General features: G+C 41.8%; 1 protein-coding gene across 2 annotated transcripts in view; it reads right to left on the reverse strand.

Moving 5' to 3' along the window:
* Positions 1–6,363: 6,363 nt before the first annotated feature.
* Positions 6,364–15,881, reverse strand: part of grm5b (glutamate receptor, metabotropic 5b) — a 35,718-nt gene continuing 26,200 nt past the window's right edge. For both annotated transcript variants that reach the window (XM_066679141.1, XM_066679149.1), the window contains 6 exons: positions 15,662–15,881; positions 15,087–15,333; positions 14,501–14,666; positions 13,739–13,865; positions 12,269–13,211; positions 6,364–9,041 (listed from right to left, as the gene is read on the reverse strand). The exon at positions 15,662–15,881 is cut by the window's right edge and continues 16 nt beyond it. In XM_066679141.1, the coding sequence (XP_066535238.1) occupies positions 8,096–9,041; positions 12,269–13,211; positions 13,739–13,865; positions 14,501–14,666; positions 15,087–15,333; positions 15,662–15,881 (2,649 nt within the window). In that variant the 3' untranslated portion in view covers positions 6,364–8,095. The remainder of the gene's footprint in view (positions 9,042–12,268; positions 13,212–13,738; positions 13,866–14,500; positions 14,667–15,086; positions 15,334–15,661) is intronic.

The raw sequence follows: 15,881 nt of genomic DNA on the forward strand, positions 1-15,881 counted from the left end.
TCAATGGATGATAGAATTACAATCAACTCTGATTTGATCAAAGCCGTTTCCCATTTCAGATTCCGACTCTGGGGTCTTTACAACTTTTGTCGACTAGATTACCTTCACTTCTGCATAGAAATGACAAGGTTCAGTTGAAGAACCATTCTGTACAGAACCTTTCAAAGAACCACATTCAAGATGTCCTCAAAAGATTGTAGGGCTATGTTCATTTTACCCGGCTGAAGAGTCTCAAATCAGATTTTAATTTTATATTATTTTATTTTATTGCCTTTATGTGCCAGATCTGATCTATTCAGGACTGTGTGAACCTGTCAAATCCGGTGTTTTCAAATCAGATTTAAGTCGCTTTGAAATGCAGTGCTATAGGTCGTATACATTTCCAGTTCTTGGGTGTGCAACATGAATGTGAAGAGCCAGATTGGAATTTATGCTATTTTTTTGCTTGTATGCAATGTGAGGCTTGACTTGCATCCTCAATTAGCACCATACTCCCTACATAATTTACTTCTCAGATTATGAACTGCAGATTCTACTTTCTGACAGGGCACTAGTTTAACTGCTATATGTGAAGCTAATACTGGAATATAAACAGTTTTAGAGCTTGACATATAATTTTTTATATTACGACTGCAGAAACTATAATTGCATGACCTACACTGCGCACTTCATAGGGTGTTGAGAGACATTTGGGATTCAGGCAATCTCTTGGTGCAGCAGTAAAACTAGAGGGCCTTTTTCACCTTCTTGTGTTAATCATTTAGTCTACGAGCTGTTTGCTGTATTCCTGAGGAAAATGTGATGTACATGAGCTAAAATGCATAGTTTATCCAGTCTAAATAAAACTAGCCTCTCACAGATGTGATGATTTTGATGTTGGTGAAGGAGGTGATGTGAACAAACGTATCAATGTGCATGTGTATCCGGTTTCAGGGACAGATTCATTTACACTGCAGACAGATATGGGATATTTAGCTTTATGAACATGAAACATTGAGATCCAATCTGAACAACAAATCTGAAATGATTAATGAGGCTTGAAGTGTGAATGTAGCCTAGGTCTTCAGATCCTGATAGCAAAATTATTCTGGGGATGTATCCTGGGGGATGTTCCACAAAGCAGGGTTTCTCAGTTATCCAGATAAGCCCAAAGTTGAGGAGAGTTCAATAGGTATCTTCCTGTAGACTTTGGACTTGGCTTACATCTACACCCACTATTTTCATGGCCTACTTATTTCCATTTAGTTGGACCCAGTTGGACATCCTATATCGGAAAACAGTGAGCAGCCCAATAACACTCTAGGGGCAGTAAACAACACACACACACACACACACACACACAAATCCTGGAGAGACAGGCAGCTGAAACTACTACACTCAGACAGGACACCAGTTTGACAGCAAGATATGAAGCTTAAACATATTTTACAGTTTCATAATTCAACCTAAAATAAACTGTGAGTGAAGAAACCATTGTTTTATGACCTACACTATTCACTACATAGGGTGGAGGGAGACAAGCAAGCTAACTGGCAAAATTGGACTCGATAATTAAGGCTTATAAAGTGAACATAGCCAAAGTAAATCAAATCTGATTAAAAAAACAAAGTCAGATTTGACATGTTCACACAGCGCTGAATATAAAATCACATCTGTGTCACATCAAATTTGAGTTACTTCAGCTTGGTAATGTGGGACTCATATGGATATCTGAGCTGTGATGAAGGCAGCATGACTCCAGAAGTCATATTATGGGACTCTTTTGGCTCAGCAGAGCCATGTTTTTGCCAGAAATGAACCTGATCAGCTTTGTGACATGGGCCAAAACAGTATTTTTAATATGTGGACCACGTTTGGGTCAGGTGTAGTTTGCGGCACAGAAAGTGGGCCAGCAGTCCCCTGTCAGTCACCCTTGTTTATGTGTTTAAGTGTCTCGTCAAGAGAAGGGTGGCTGACTATTGTCAACACAGCACTTATAAGGTCCTTGTAGTGTGTGTGTGTGTGTGTGTGTGTGGGCATACCAGGTTTCACTCACATTATGGGACTCACCTTCCTTGTGGGGACCTCACCCTTTTCTTCTTCCCTTTGTATATCATGAAATATAAGAGAGGGGTTTCTGATAAAGTGACCAGGGGAGGAGCTATAAGAGAGGGGTTTCTGATAAAGTGACCAGGGGAGGAGCTATAAGAGAGGGGTTTCTGATAAAGTGGCCAGGGGAGGAGCTATAAGAGAGGGGTTTCTGATAAAGTGGCCAGCGGAGGAGCTATAAGAGAGGGGTTTCTGATAAAGTGACCAGGGGAGGAGCTATAAGAGAGGGGTTTCTGATAAAGTGGCCAGGGGAGGAGCTATAAGAGAGGGGTTTCTGATAAAGTGGCCAGCGGAGGAGCTATAAGAGAGGGGTTTCTGATAAAGTGACCAGGGGAGGAGCTATAAGAGAGGGGTTTCTGATAAAGTGACCAGGGGAGGAGCTATAAGAGAGGGGTTTCTGATAAAGTGGCCAGGGGAGGAGCTATAAGAGAGGGGTTTCTGATAAAGTGACCAGGGGAGGAGCTATAAGAGAGGGGTTTCTGATAAAGTGGCCAGGGGAGGAGCTATAAGAGAGGGGTTTCTGATAAAGTGGCCAGGGGAGGAGCTATAAGAGAGGGGTTTCTGATAAAGTGGCCAGGGGAGGAGCTATAAGAGAGGGGTTTCTGATAAAGTGGCCAGGGTAGGAGCTATAAAAGATGGGTTTCTCATAAAGTGGCCAGGGGAAGGAGCTACCAAAATAGGCTTCTCAAATGGATACCTGATGATGTTCTGTGGTTATTAAAACAATGAAAAATACAGCAGCGCTGTGATTAAATACATCTTCCTCCATACTGAGTCTATTCCAAATTTTAATCATGACTGAGAGGTTTGTCGTACAGTAACATCACAGTCTCCAGATGTCCAGAAAATAAAGGAAAGAAGATCAACTTCTGAAGAACAGAAGGCAAACTTTTAACAATTTCCTCTCACAGCATTTAATCTTCAAATCAATCAAACAAAACTCCCATGATCACATGCTACAGATCAAACAAAACTAAGTCAAACAAAACTCCATCCATCAATCAGTCAGAAGTCAGTCCAAAAAAATTTAATCACTGATTTAATTAAACTCAATCTAAAAAACTTCATCAAACAAATCTCAAACAAAAAAACTCCCATGATCACATGCTACAGATAAAACAAAACAAATGAAAACTCCAAAATTCACTCAAAAGTCAATAAAAAAAATTAAATCATTATGAAATTAAACTAAGTCTAAAACAAAACTCTATCAAACAAATCTCAATCAAAATTCAATCAATCAAAACATTCAGGGTTAAACAATACAGAAATCACATTCCACAGATAAAAAACATATCAAACAAACATCTAAACTCAAAACTAATTTAGTTAAACACAACTCAAACTAGGGGCGGCACGGTGGCACAGCAGGTAGTGTCGCAGTCACACAGCTCCAGGGGCCTGGAGGTTGTGGGTTCGATTCCAGGGTGACTGTCTGTGAGGAGTTGGTGTGTTCTCCCCGTGTCCACCGGGTGCTCCGGTTTCATCCCACAGTCCAAAAACACGCGTTGCAGGTGGATTGGCGACTCGAAAGTGTCCGTAGGTGTGAGTGAATGTGTGTGTGTCTGTGTTGCCCTGTGAAGGACTGGCGTCCCCTCCAGGGTGTATTCCCGCCTTGCGCCCGATGATTCCAGGTAGGCTCTGGACCCTAATTCCAATGTAATTTGATAATAAAAACCCATCAATGTGACTATAATCAAACTAAACTCAAACAAAAACCAGTCAAACAAAGCAAATTTAAACAAAAGCCATCCATCAACAACCAATAAACAAAAGTCTAAACTTAATCAAATGAAACTCAGTGAAATAAAGTTCAATCAAACAAAACACAAACTCAAATCCAAACAATCGAAACTCAAGCAAACAATACTTAATCAAATGCTATAAACTACACTTACTCAAAGAGAAACAATCAAACAAACTTCATCAGACTAAGACTGATCAAACAAAACTCACTGAAACAGAACTCAAAGACCACAAAGGGCTGGTTGCAGACACAGATTAAGTCTAGTCCTGGACCATATTCTATTTCTATGAAAAATCACCATTCTAAATGTTGTGTAGTCCAAGACTAGGTTTAATACCTGTCTAGGAAACCACCCCAGAGTGTTTAAGCTCAGTGTAGTTTGAGTTACCTCTGGATCATTTTGAGTTTAAACCCAGAACAGCTCTTAACTCTGAATCTAAAGTCAGCACATGGAACCAGGTTCTAGACAGAGATATATACACCTTCTGTTCTTCATTAGTGTCATCCTCACAAACAAATCTAATTTATTTAATCAAATATAATCCATCAAAAATAAATATAACTAAAATGATTTGCCAAGACATGAAGAGAACCATCAAATATTCAAAATTAACTTTACAAACTTCTGATTGTTTCAGAATACTTCTTTCTTTTCAGAATCAATAAATAATCAATGATTAATTGATCATCATTATTTAGAGTGAAAAATTAAGTCTGTTAAACCTATTTTGGAAATTACTCTGAAACAAAAAAGTAACTAACATGGAAATTAGAAAACAGAAAGGCTTTAATCAGAAAAACATCCATATTTTAATTTCATATTTAATATTTACCTGATATATCCCTAACTTTCCTTTAAACTTTCATTAACACATTTCCTCACATCAAACATTACACACAAACAAATAATGTTTGTTTCTGTATCATCTCTGTTTTAATGTTTATATTTCATTAGTTATTAATCCTTATTTTAAATCTATTCAGATATTATTAAGTTAAAATATTTAAAATCCAAAACAAATACAGAAATGTTCAAATAATCAGAAAAACACCTTCAAAATTGTTAAAAATATCACTGTTTTTCCAGGTGTTTGTGGTGTTTATCATGGTTTTGTGTTGTTAAGGTTTATGGGTTTAGTGGTTTTTGGTGTTTATGATGATAATGGGGTTTGTGGTGGTCTTGTTCTTTATGGTGTTTTATGGTGTATTTTTGCATCTGTAGTGTTTTGTGTTGTTTAAGGTGTCTTCATCTTTATGATGTTTGTTGTGTTTATGATGTATATTTTTGGTGTCTGTGGTGTTTGTTGTTTACAATATTTAGGGTTGTTTATTGCATTTATGACATCTGTGGTGTTTGTGATGTAATATGATGTTCATGGTGTTTTGATGAATATGGTGTTTGTGGAGTTTTGATGTATATGGTGTTTGTAGTGTTTTGATGTATATGGTGTTTGTAGTGTTTTGATGAATATGGTGTTTGTGAAGTTTTGATGTATATGGTGTTTGTGGTGTTTTGATGTAATATGATGTTTATGGTGTTTTGATGTATATGGTGTTTGTAGTGTTTTGATGTATATGGTGTTTATGGTGGTTTTATGTATATGGTGTTTGTGGTGTTTTGATGTAATATGTTTATGGTGTTTTAATGAATATGGTGTTTGTGGAGTTTTGATGTATATAGTGTTTGTAGTGTTTTGATGTAATATGATGTTTATTGTGTTTTGATGTATATGGTATTTATGGTATTTGCGGTATCTGTGGTGTTTATGTCCTTTGTAGTGTTTTTGGTGTATTGTATTTTTGTGGTGAATATGTTATGGTGTTTACTAGTGTATATAATGTATAGAATATATACGATGTATCATATATATGCCTATAGTGTTTATATTTTGTATGGTGCTTGTGGTGATTTTCCTGATAGGTGTTTTTCTTGTGTGTTGTTGTATCTTGCATTTATGGTATTTTGACATTGATGATGTTTATAATGATGAAGGTTTTTATGATGTTTGTTGTTTTTATGTTCTTAATGATTTTCACCTGTGGTGTTCACAATGTTCATGGTTTCCATGGTGTTTATTATGTTCATGATGTTTGGTTTGTGGTGATTTTGATGTTTATGGAATTTGTTTATGATCTTTATGGTATTTATGATATGTTTATGGTGTTTGCATTTGTGATATTTATGTTGTCTATGGTGATAATGATGTTGTTTTTGTTGTGATTATGTTGCTTATGGTGTTTATGTTGTTTATATCTGTGGTGTTTATGATGTTTATAGTCTTTGTATTTGTGGTATTTATGATGTTTATGTTGAGGTTGATTTTGATGTGTGTAGTGATTGTAATGTTTGTGACAATTTTAGATTTGATGATGTTTATGGTCTTTATTAGTGCTTATGATGTTTAGGTTGTTTGTATTTGTAGTGTTTATGTTGTTTATGGTGATGATGTTGATTTTGATATTTGTAGTGTTTATGGTGTTTATATTGTTTATGATGATAATGATGTTGATTATGTTGTTTATGATGTTTATGTGATGTATGATGTTTATGGTTGTATTGCTTTACATCTGAAAAAAGTGGAACATTTATTTTTGTTTATTTTATAAAAAGGATACAGTTTTCATCACCATAGAAACGTTAATAAACACAAATTCCCACTGAAACCCACTTTGGCACTAAAATCTATCGCATACTTCATATTCGATAAATAACCACTAGACACGTGAACACCCTCACACTGATTAGGACACATTTTGGGAATGTGGGCGGAGTCATCTGTAAGAAAAGACATCGTTAAGTTCTTGTGAAAAAGGTTGGTTTTGTTTTCTGATCATTAAAGTAAACCTGTGATAGTCATTAATGGAGATATTAATTATTGGGTAAGGCGATGAAAGATCTGTGTCCATTCGCATGCCCTTATTATTTACACAATCTTTACGAATAGATACGAAAGATTTCTGCAGGGTTCTGATTGGGTGGGTTAAAAGTGGGAGGAGCTAAATGTGCTAGATTAGCTAAAAGCCCTTCATGAATGAAAGAATGCTCACAAACATTGTCACTGAATAGTAAAATTTTAGGTAATGAATTATTACTCTATTGATTATCATCACTTTGATTCACTAGAAAAATGAGCCACACTCATAAATACTTCAATAATATTAATAATTATATTAATAATAATAATAATAATAGTAATAATAAATTTAAGACTCTTCAAATCACTAGTGTTTCATTCACTAGTGTTGTTTTCAAGGAGGCCAGACTAGAATGATTAATAAAAAATAAATGACAAAATAAATAAATAAAGACACCTCGTGAGCAGAGATGGAGATACCAGGGATTCGGTCCCACATTATTCAAAAATTCACAGGAAACGTACATTCATCACTCTGAATCCGACGGGAATACTTGAGGTGGAAGAAAGGGGGAGTAGAAAGAATGAAAAGAAAAAAACGATCAAAAATAAACAGCCTAAAGTCCTTAATATATATTTACAGGATTCGCAGTAAACAAAAACAAAGCACTTTGTTCACAGGCTGAACACATCCTCGGCCTCCAGACCACTCAGCTCCACCTGGAACCATCTCCCAATCAGTTCCTCTCCAGTTCCCCTGATCGTGCTCAGATCTTTATCCACTCAACTCTGGAGTTTGTTGTAAAGATTCCACTGGAGTATTCTCTGGACTTCATCGTGAAGATTTCCCTGGAGTACCCTCTGAAGCTCTCCATGGAATTTTCTCTGGAGTTTCATCTGGAGTTTCATCTGAAGTTTCGTCAGAGAGAAATCTGATGAGTTTCTCAGAGAGATCCTGGTGGCCGAGTCCTTGTTTCATCACACAAAAGCACACCGTTGTGTTTATTATTAAAATGTCGTAAAGACATCTCTAATTAGACGACAGCCGTGTTTGTTTAAGGCCACTACAAAAACAAAACAAACAAATGAAGAAGAGAACAACATAAAAAGGAATAAGGTCATTGTGCTCCCTCCGGAGGCCGTTCAGAAATGATCTCACTCAGGAGAAACTTTGGAGGACATGATATTGTCTCAACACTCTCTTGTCATTGTGTCATCTCTGTCGCATCATCATCTCAATTTTGTCTCACTCTCATCTCCTTGCTTTACTGGCCGGCATTGAAAACATGTAAACACGCACACTAGACTTCTGTTATAACTTTTGACTCCTCATTAATATTTATTCTCACATTCCTCCTGCTTCTTGAAAGTTCTCCTGTTCTGTGGTTCTGTGGATCTCCGGTTCTCATAAGGACGAGGAGCTCTGGCTGTAGTGTCTCAGAACGAGACACTCGTATTTGGGGGACGGAGGCGGTTCGAGGCCAACATCAGAGTCGGGAGAGTCGGAAGCGATTGAGTCTCTGAACGGAGAGGGAGGGGTTAGCGGGAGCAGCTCATCAAGCTCCGCCTTTGTTACCATGGAATCGAGCCCTGAGGCCCCGCCTATAATTAGCTCTGTGATGCTGGAGGCTGGAGAACCCCTGGTATCTGGAACCCGGGAGGAACCGGGAAGCGTCCGAGCACTCGACTCCACCGGTGGCAGTGGCTGCACCTCTGCGAACGTCGTCATGGTGGTCGCTATGGTGGTCGGCATGGAAACCTCACGGGGCAGGAAGTAAGGGGGTGGGCAATTGGAGGAGTGACCATGAGCAGAAATGCTGGAGGACAGCCCGATAGCGCCCCCTGAAGGAGAGCTGGAAAGCATCATGCTGTTTAACTCGCTAATATTAGCGGTGAATCGATTAACCACACAGCTGATCTGCTCCATTAGCGACCCCTGTGATGCGCTAGCGCCCCCTACCACCCCACAGGACACGCTGTCGCTACGAGACGACTGGCACAGGTACGAGACTCCGCTAATCACCTGGTCCTCAGTGGCTGAGCTCCTCCCCAAAGTCCCGCCAACTACTCTCTGACTCACAGCGCTGATTGGGGACGGAGTTTGGGGCCGGTATGTGATTGGATAACGCTCCTCCGGCTCCGTGACCTCATAAAGCAGCTTGTTGTTGGCGGGTTCTGGCGGGAGCTCGGTTCCTCCGCTGTAACGACCCTCTGAAGACTTTGAGAAAGGCTTGATCACAGCCGTCTGGTTATTCTCCCGTTTCTTTATGTGGAAGGAGAGTCGCTGCCACAGGTGGCTGCCTTTGGAATTACGCTCGGTCTGAGCCCACGTCACCGACTTTCCATTAGAGCTGTCATCAAACATGAAGAAAAAACAAGAGTGGGATCAGAACGTCATCCTCACGCTGACATCAACAAACAACAAACTGAAACATGCCAAACGTGTTTCACCTTCAAATGTTGAATGTCTCCATGAGTTTTTTTTAGGCACCTTTAAAACATCCCTCCCTTTAATTTATCAATTCATCCATCCATCTCTCTCTGTTCTTTCTCTCACAGCGTTCTCTTTCGCTCTCTCTCTCTGTATATCTCTCTTCGTCTGTCCCCGTCTCTCTCTCTCTCTGTCTCTCTCTGTATATCTCTCTTCGTCTGACCCCGTCTCTCTCTCTCTCTCTCTCTCTCTCTCTGTATATCTCTCTTCGTCTGACCCCGTCTCTCTCTCTCTCTCTCTCTCTCTCTCTCTCTCTCTCTCTCTCTCTCTGTATATCTCTCTTCGTCTGACCCCGTCTCTCTCTCTCTCTCTCTCTCTGTATATCTCTCTTCGTCTGACCCCGTCTCTCTCTCTCTCTCTCTCTCTCTCTCTCTGTATATCTCTCTTCGTCTGTCCCCGTCTCTCTCTGTATATCTCTCTTCGTCTGTCCCTCCCTCTCTCTCTCTCTCTTTCTCATCTGTCCCCCGTCTCTCTCTCTCTCTCTCTCTGTATATCTCTCTTCATCTGTCCCTGTCTCTCTCTCTCTGCGCATGCCTGCGGATTATCCGCGGTAGTGCGTGGAGTTTTCTGGCATTTTGCCAACTTTTCTGATTTTCTTTATTCTATATTTTTATTTCTTTTCTCTTTATGAGAGCACAGTGAGGTGTTTGGTGCTGAACTGTTTTTGGTCGGTGGTGGGGGGTCTGTAGCTGGCATCATGGCCTCTGAGGCCGGCGTGAAGACGTTGTCTCTCCGGCATGGCGTCAGGTGTGTCCTGTTTCCCCCTCTCTCTGTCTGTTTATCTCTCTTCACCTGTTTCCTCTCTCTCTCTCTCTCTCTCTCTCTCTCTCTCTCTCTCCCTGTTTATCTCTCTTCAACTGTTTCTCCCTCTCTCTCTCTGTATACCTTTCTTCACCTGTTTCCCCCTCTCTCTCTGTCTCTCTGTATATCTCTTCACCTGTCTCTCTCTCTCTCTCTCTCTCTCTGTATATCTCTCTTCTCCTCTCTCTCTGTGTATATCTCTGCATTAATTAGTCTTGATTAGTTATCACTTAATTAGAAATTGATTTTATAATGTAGATAAGCAGTTCATAAACCAACAGAGAGAGAGAGAGAGAGAGAAAACCACACCTTCGAATTTCACTGAGGTGCTCCACTGAGCTGTAATGAGTAGTGTACTGAGCAGAAACTGCACTATGTAACTTGGAGGGGGATAGGAAACTGCATCCTCTCCCTCCTCCTCAACAGTGATTTCAGTAGAGTGCTGTAAAAATTAAATACACTAGGGGGAATACACTAGCAGCAACAATCCCAATCTTACCCAGTGTTCTCTAAAGCAAAGATTACATTAAATCCTGGTTTCAATGAACCAAAGTTATGTTAAATTTAGATTATACCATGGCAGGTTATATTAAGGTAATATGTGTCTCCCACCACCAGAGGGCCACCACAGTTTCAACAAAACTCTTAAGACAAAATGGTGCAGCAGCAGTTCGTTTTCAGTGATAACAACTTCTTATAAACAGCTACTGAAGGTAACAGATGGCTATAAACACAGCAAGGTAAGGTTTTAAAAAGCATGGTAAATGATTGCTCTTTACGTTTATTTCAGGATAATCTACACAAAATTCCTTAGAGCAATTCACACAAGCTCCACATGGAACATGGACATTTCCCACAGACCACTTTGAGACAGGAGTTAGGAAACTAATGTCAGTGCTAAACTAAAGACCTTCATTGTCTCAAAAACTGACCGCTTACTTCCTCAGTAATCAACGTTATCTCAGACTGAAGTGTGTTGAAACCTCCTTCACTCTGTCGTTCAGCTACACGTCCCACACAGTGTGATAAACTGTGTCAATAATTTGCCATTTGTGTCGATTCCTTTACCTCACTCTAAAACCATGACTTTGATGTTCCACACGTTTCATTAGTGTTTGTTTAATCTCACACCACCAAAGGATTCCTGCTTCTGTTAATCTCAATCAACAGCCTGTGTCTGGCACCGAGAACCACTAGGCTTCACACACCCCCACCTCCACCCTGAGGAACCCTCAGACGTATTGTCAGAGGCCTAGCCTTTAAAGACAATATTTGCAGAATACTTGTTATAACATTCAACTGCTGGAATAAGGTCCAGTGTTTTATCGTAGCCCTGTCTCGGTAAATGGGAAACAAAAAAAGTGCCTAGATCTGAAATGGCTCAGGCGTCTGTCACTTTCACCTCAGCTACAGTGGAGAAATGGCATCTGAAGGCCTTTGTATGGTGGAGAGACTCAGAATGTTGAAAAGAGTGAAAAAAGATGAGGATGTTGCTCTATTCCTGCTCCATAGGGGGTAACACTGACTTATTTTGCTGTTACAGATACATTACTTAAGTTGGAACTGACTCTAAATTGAGAGAGCGCTACTTGCATGAAAGTAAACGCAGACTGAACCTGCTACAAAAAAGTGTTTCTGTGGTAATTCAATCTGTGAATAAAAACTTACAGACAAGTTCAATTTCAGCCATCAACAAGCTATAATCAGCCTCTTACTCAAACACACCATTCCACCTTAAAAGATGTGGAGATTCTGAATGAAAACAAACAAGAGGACGGAGTTTGTTTTGCTTTGGGAACAGTATTTCCCCAGAATTGTCTACGTTTCCTTTAAGAGAACACTCCACACTTTACAGACCTGAACCAAACTCCAACCTGGAGGACCAGGGAGGCCTCGCCCTTAAGAGTGGGAACATCTGGCACACTGTGGGTCCTGGAGGAAGATCCAAACTGGAGGAACAGGGTGGCAATTCCCATAAGCAAGGGTATGCCTTGCACCCTGTGGAACCTGAAGGCACAGTCTTGGGAGACAACCAGTGGTAGAGCACTGGTCCTTAATCTCGACTGGGACCTCAAAAGGGGCCTCCCTGAAAATTCTGCATGTTCTGGTTCTGCAGGGTACGAGGTGTTCTCTCGCTTAAGGGCAAGCCCTCCCTGTTCTACCAGGTTCCCCTCCCTGTGGGGGTCCCAGTTTTCTGGGATTTAGAGGCTGGATCTGTGGTGGCACAAGCAAGGTTTTTAATCACGGTGTACATTCAGAGGCAATATGATTAGCTCCCCATCTCACCTGAGTGTCTCCCCTGAGGAGCCTCGCCTCTTCCACAGGTTAACGAGGCTGCTGGAGCGGCTGGCGGCAGACGAGGTCTTGGCACCGTCTCCGACGTGCATGCGCACCACAGTGGAGGTGGTGAAGGCGCTGCGGACGTTCCTCTCTGGTTTGGCAAGGATGATGTAAACCTTGGGGACGAACATGCAGCCGAGCGCCACGGTGGCGCTGAGACTCACGGAGAAACAGGTGGTGACGATCTTGTAGTTGGAGCCGAAGTAGATGGGGACGAAGGCCAGCCAGATGATGCAGGTGGTGTACATGGTAAAGGCGATGTACTTCGCCTCGTTAAAGTTTGCAGGAACGTTGCGCGTCTTAAAGGCATAGAAGGTGCAGCTCATGATCAGCAGCCCGTTGTAGCCCAGCGGCGCCACCACACCCAGATTGGTGGTGTTGCAGATGAGCTTGACCTCACGGATGGACGGATAATCAAAGATGACGTCCGGTGGCTCGAGGACGAACAGAGCCACGATGATGGACAGCTGCAGGAGGATGAGGATGAAGGCGATGGCCACCTGGGCGCAAGCGCTCATGAACCTCGGCTTCTTGGTGCAGATTTTCTTTTTGCTGCCGGCCAGAATCCGAGCGATCCGATTGGTCTTGGTGACGAGGGCGGAGTAACTCATAGCAGGCGAGAGGCCGACGCCCAGTCGCTGGAGGTAACAGTGGACCGGGTGGGGCTTAGCAATCAGGCAGAAAGTGCAGAGGTAACCCAGGCAGATTCCAGCTAGGATAATGTAACACAGCTCCCGACTGGACGACTTCACCACCGGCGTGTCCCGATAAATAACAAAGACCATCGTCACAAACAGAGTCGCCATCAAACCCAGACACGAGAAGACCACCGCTGCAATGGGCTCTGGATCGCCCCAGCGCAAATACTCCACCTGGATAGGGTCACACCCTGAAATATAAACACAGACAAATATTAACACAAACAAATATAAACATAAACAAATATTAAATACTCCACAGGGACAGTGTTGCACCCTGAAATATAAACACAGACAAATATAAATACAAACAAATATAAACATAAACTAATATAAACACAGACAAATATAAACAGCCCTGTGAAGGATTGGCGCCCCCTCCAGGGTGTATTCCCACCTTGCGCCCCATGATTCCAGGTAGGCTCTGGACCCACCGCGACCCTGAACTGGATTATGGTTACAGATAATGAATGGATGGATGGACAAATATAAATGATATAAACACAAACATATATTAAATACTCCACAGGGACAGTGTTGCACCCTGAAATATAAACATATATAAAAACAAACAAATATAAACATTGAAAAAAACTTGAATTCTGCACCTGGACCGGGTTGCAAACTAAAATATAAATAAATAAATTTAAGCAAATGATAAGTTACTGGTTTGTGTGTGTGTTTGTTTGTTTATTTGTTTGTTTGTTTATGGACTCACCCGTAAGGTCGTATGTTGGCCATGAGCCAAGCTCACACGCCCTGCAGGTGTAATCATCAAAAACAAACTCGTTCTCTTTACACGGCGTACACGTCCAACAACAACTGACTTCCCCTTTACGTATCACCTGCCGAGAGAGAACACAGAGGGAGAGAGAACAGAGAGAGAGAGCGCGAGAAAACAAAAATTAATTAATGACTGTGTTATACACCAAGTACTTTTTGTGTTGTTGTTGTGTAGTTGTGTTCTTAGTGTGTAGTTGTGTTGTTAGTGTGTTGTTGTGTTGTTGGTGTGTTGTTGTGTAGTTGTCTAGATGTCATGTAGTTGTTGTGTTATTATGTAGTAGTTGTGTTGTTGGTGTGTTGTGTAGTTGTTTTGTTGTGTAGTAGATGTGTAGTTGGTGTGTTGTATAGATTATGTGTAGTTGGTGTGTTGTGTATTTGGTGTGTTGTGTAGATGCTGTGTAGTTGTGTTGTGTAGTTGGTGTGTTGTGTAGATGCTGTGTAGTTGGTGTGTTGTGTTGTTGTGTAGTTGGTGTGTTGTGTAGATGTTGTGAAGTTGTGTAGTTGTTGTGTTGTGTAGTTGGTGTGTTGTGTAGATGTTGTGTAGTTGTGTAGTTGTTGTGTTGGTGATGTGTTGTGTAGTTGGTGTGTTGTGTAGTTGGTGTGTTGTATAGTTGTTGTGTAGGTGGTGTGTTGCGTAGTTGTTGTGTAGTTGGTGTGTTGGGTAGATGTTGCATAGTTGTGTAGTTGTTGTACAGACCTTGATCTGTCCTTTATCACAGGGGTCACTGCAGACTGATTTGATGATTTCTTTGTTTGTCCAGATCTCGTCGTCGTCGATCTGAAGACCACTGTTGCCCCAACTGCCCACGTTTGTGTAATCATAATAATCCTTCCCCATCTTCTTAAAGTTCATGATCACATAACTACACAGAGAGAGAGAGAGAGAGAGAGAGAGAGAGAGAGAGTGTTACTACACCCAATAACTGAATAAACATTGCGCTAGACTACAGAATCTCACCTGGTTCTAGATAAACTGCCTTCATTCAGTAAAATTCAGTATGTTATTCTTTGATCTAGACACTGATTGATTAATCGATTGGTGTGTTGCTTAGGGCTGTAGATTCATAAAAACTAATGATCTAATTAATCACCCAATTTGCTGCAAATAATCGTGATTAATCAGAGTGTTATTTCTAAAGACTGTAAATAACGTTCCTCAGAAAGGTGCCCTTTTTGAAAGGTTCCTTGAGGCTCCTCCAGGGGTTCTCCTGTGCGTCAGGGTGAGTATCCATTCATTTGAACACTGTGGTATTGATGACTGGTTATTGATGAGGGGAACCAACCTGCCGGGAGAGTCTCCGTTCTCGTCAAACTGGATGTTCTCCCCTGAGACCCCGGTGAAGTTGGTCTTCATGAGGAAATCCAGGAGTTTGGCTCCGTCAATGGGCCGCATGGCGTCGCACAGACCTCCCGCACTCCCACATAGAGACTTGTGCATCTTATGGAGCCCGTGCGCCATGCTGTATATTGCATTAATAACAAAACCCATCTTAGTGTCCTGAGCGTACTGCTGACGGAGAGAGTCCCGCTCTACAGAGAGGAGGGGGGGAGAGGGGGGGAGGAAGAGAGAGGGAGAGGGGAGAGAGGAGGAGAGAGGGAGAGAAGAGAGGAGGAGAGAAAGGAAGGGGGAGAGAGGAAGAGAGGAGGGAGAAAGGGAGAGGGGAGAGAGGGTGAGAGAAGGAGAGGAGGGAAAGGGAGAGGAGGAGAGAGGGAGGGGGAGAGGGAAGGGGGAGTGGAGGGAGAGGGAGAGAAAAAGAGAGAGAGGAAGGGGGACAGAAACAAAAAGATTCAGAGGGAGTGAGTTGTTTTTGAGGTTCTCCTGAGAGTGTCTGTAATGTGTGTGTGTGTGTACACTCACTCCCACAGGTTCTGTTGTATTTGAGGCTCTCCTGAGGATGCCCCTTCAGTCTGCAGTGGAACCGGTGCTGCCAGAACTCAGGGAACCACGGGTTGCGCTGGTTGTTTTCGGGACGCAGTTTGAGGTAATGGTCATCGAACCATTTGACGTCGGCGGACTGCAGTTTGATGGTGATGCCCCCCGCGGCTTCGCGCACGTAACCGTCCGTCACATCGTAGCG

The sequence above is a fragment of the Hoplias malabaricus genome, chromosome 1, assembly GCF_029633855.1.
Source record: "Hoplias malabaricus isolate fHopMal1 chromosome 1, fHopMal1.hap1, whole genome shotgun sequence".
NCBI classification, from domain to species: domain Eukaryota; kingdom Metazoa; phylum Chordata; class Actinopteri; order Characiformes; family Erythrinidae; genus Hoplias; species Hoplias malabaricus.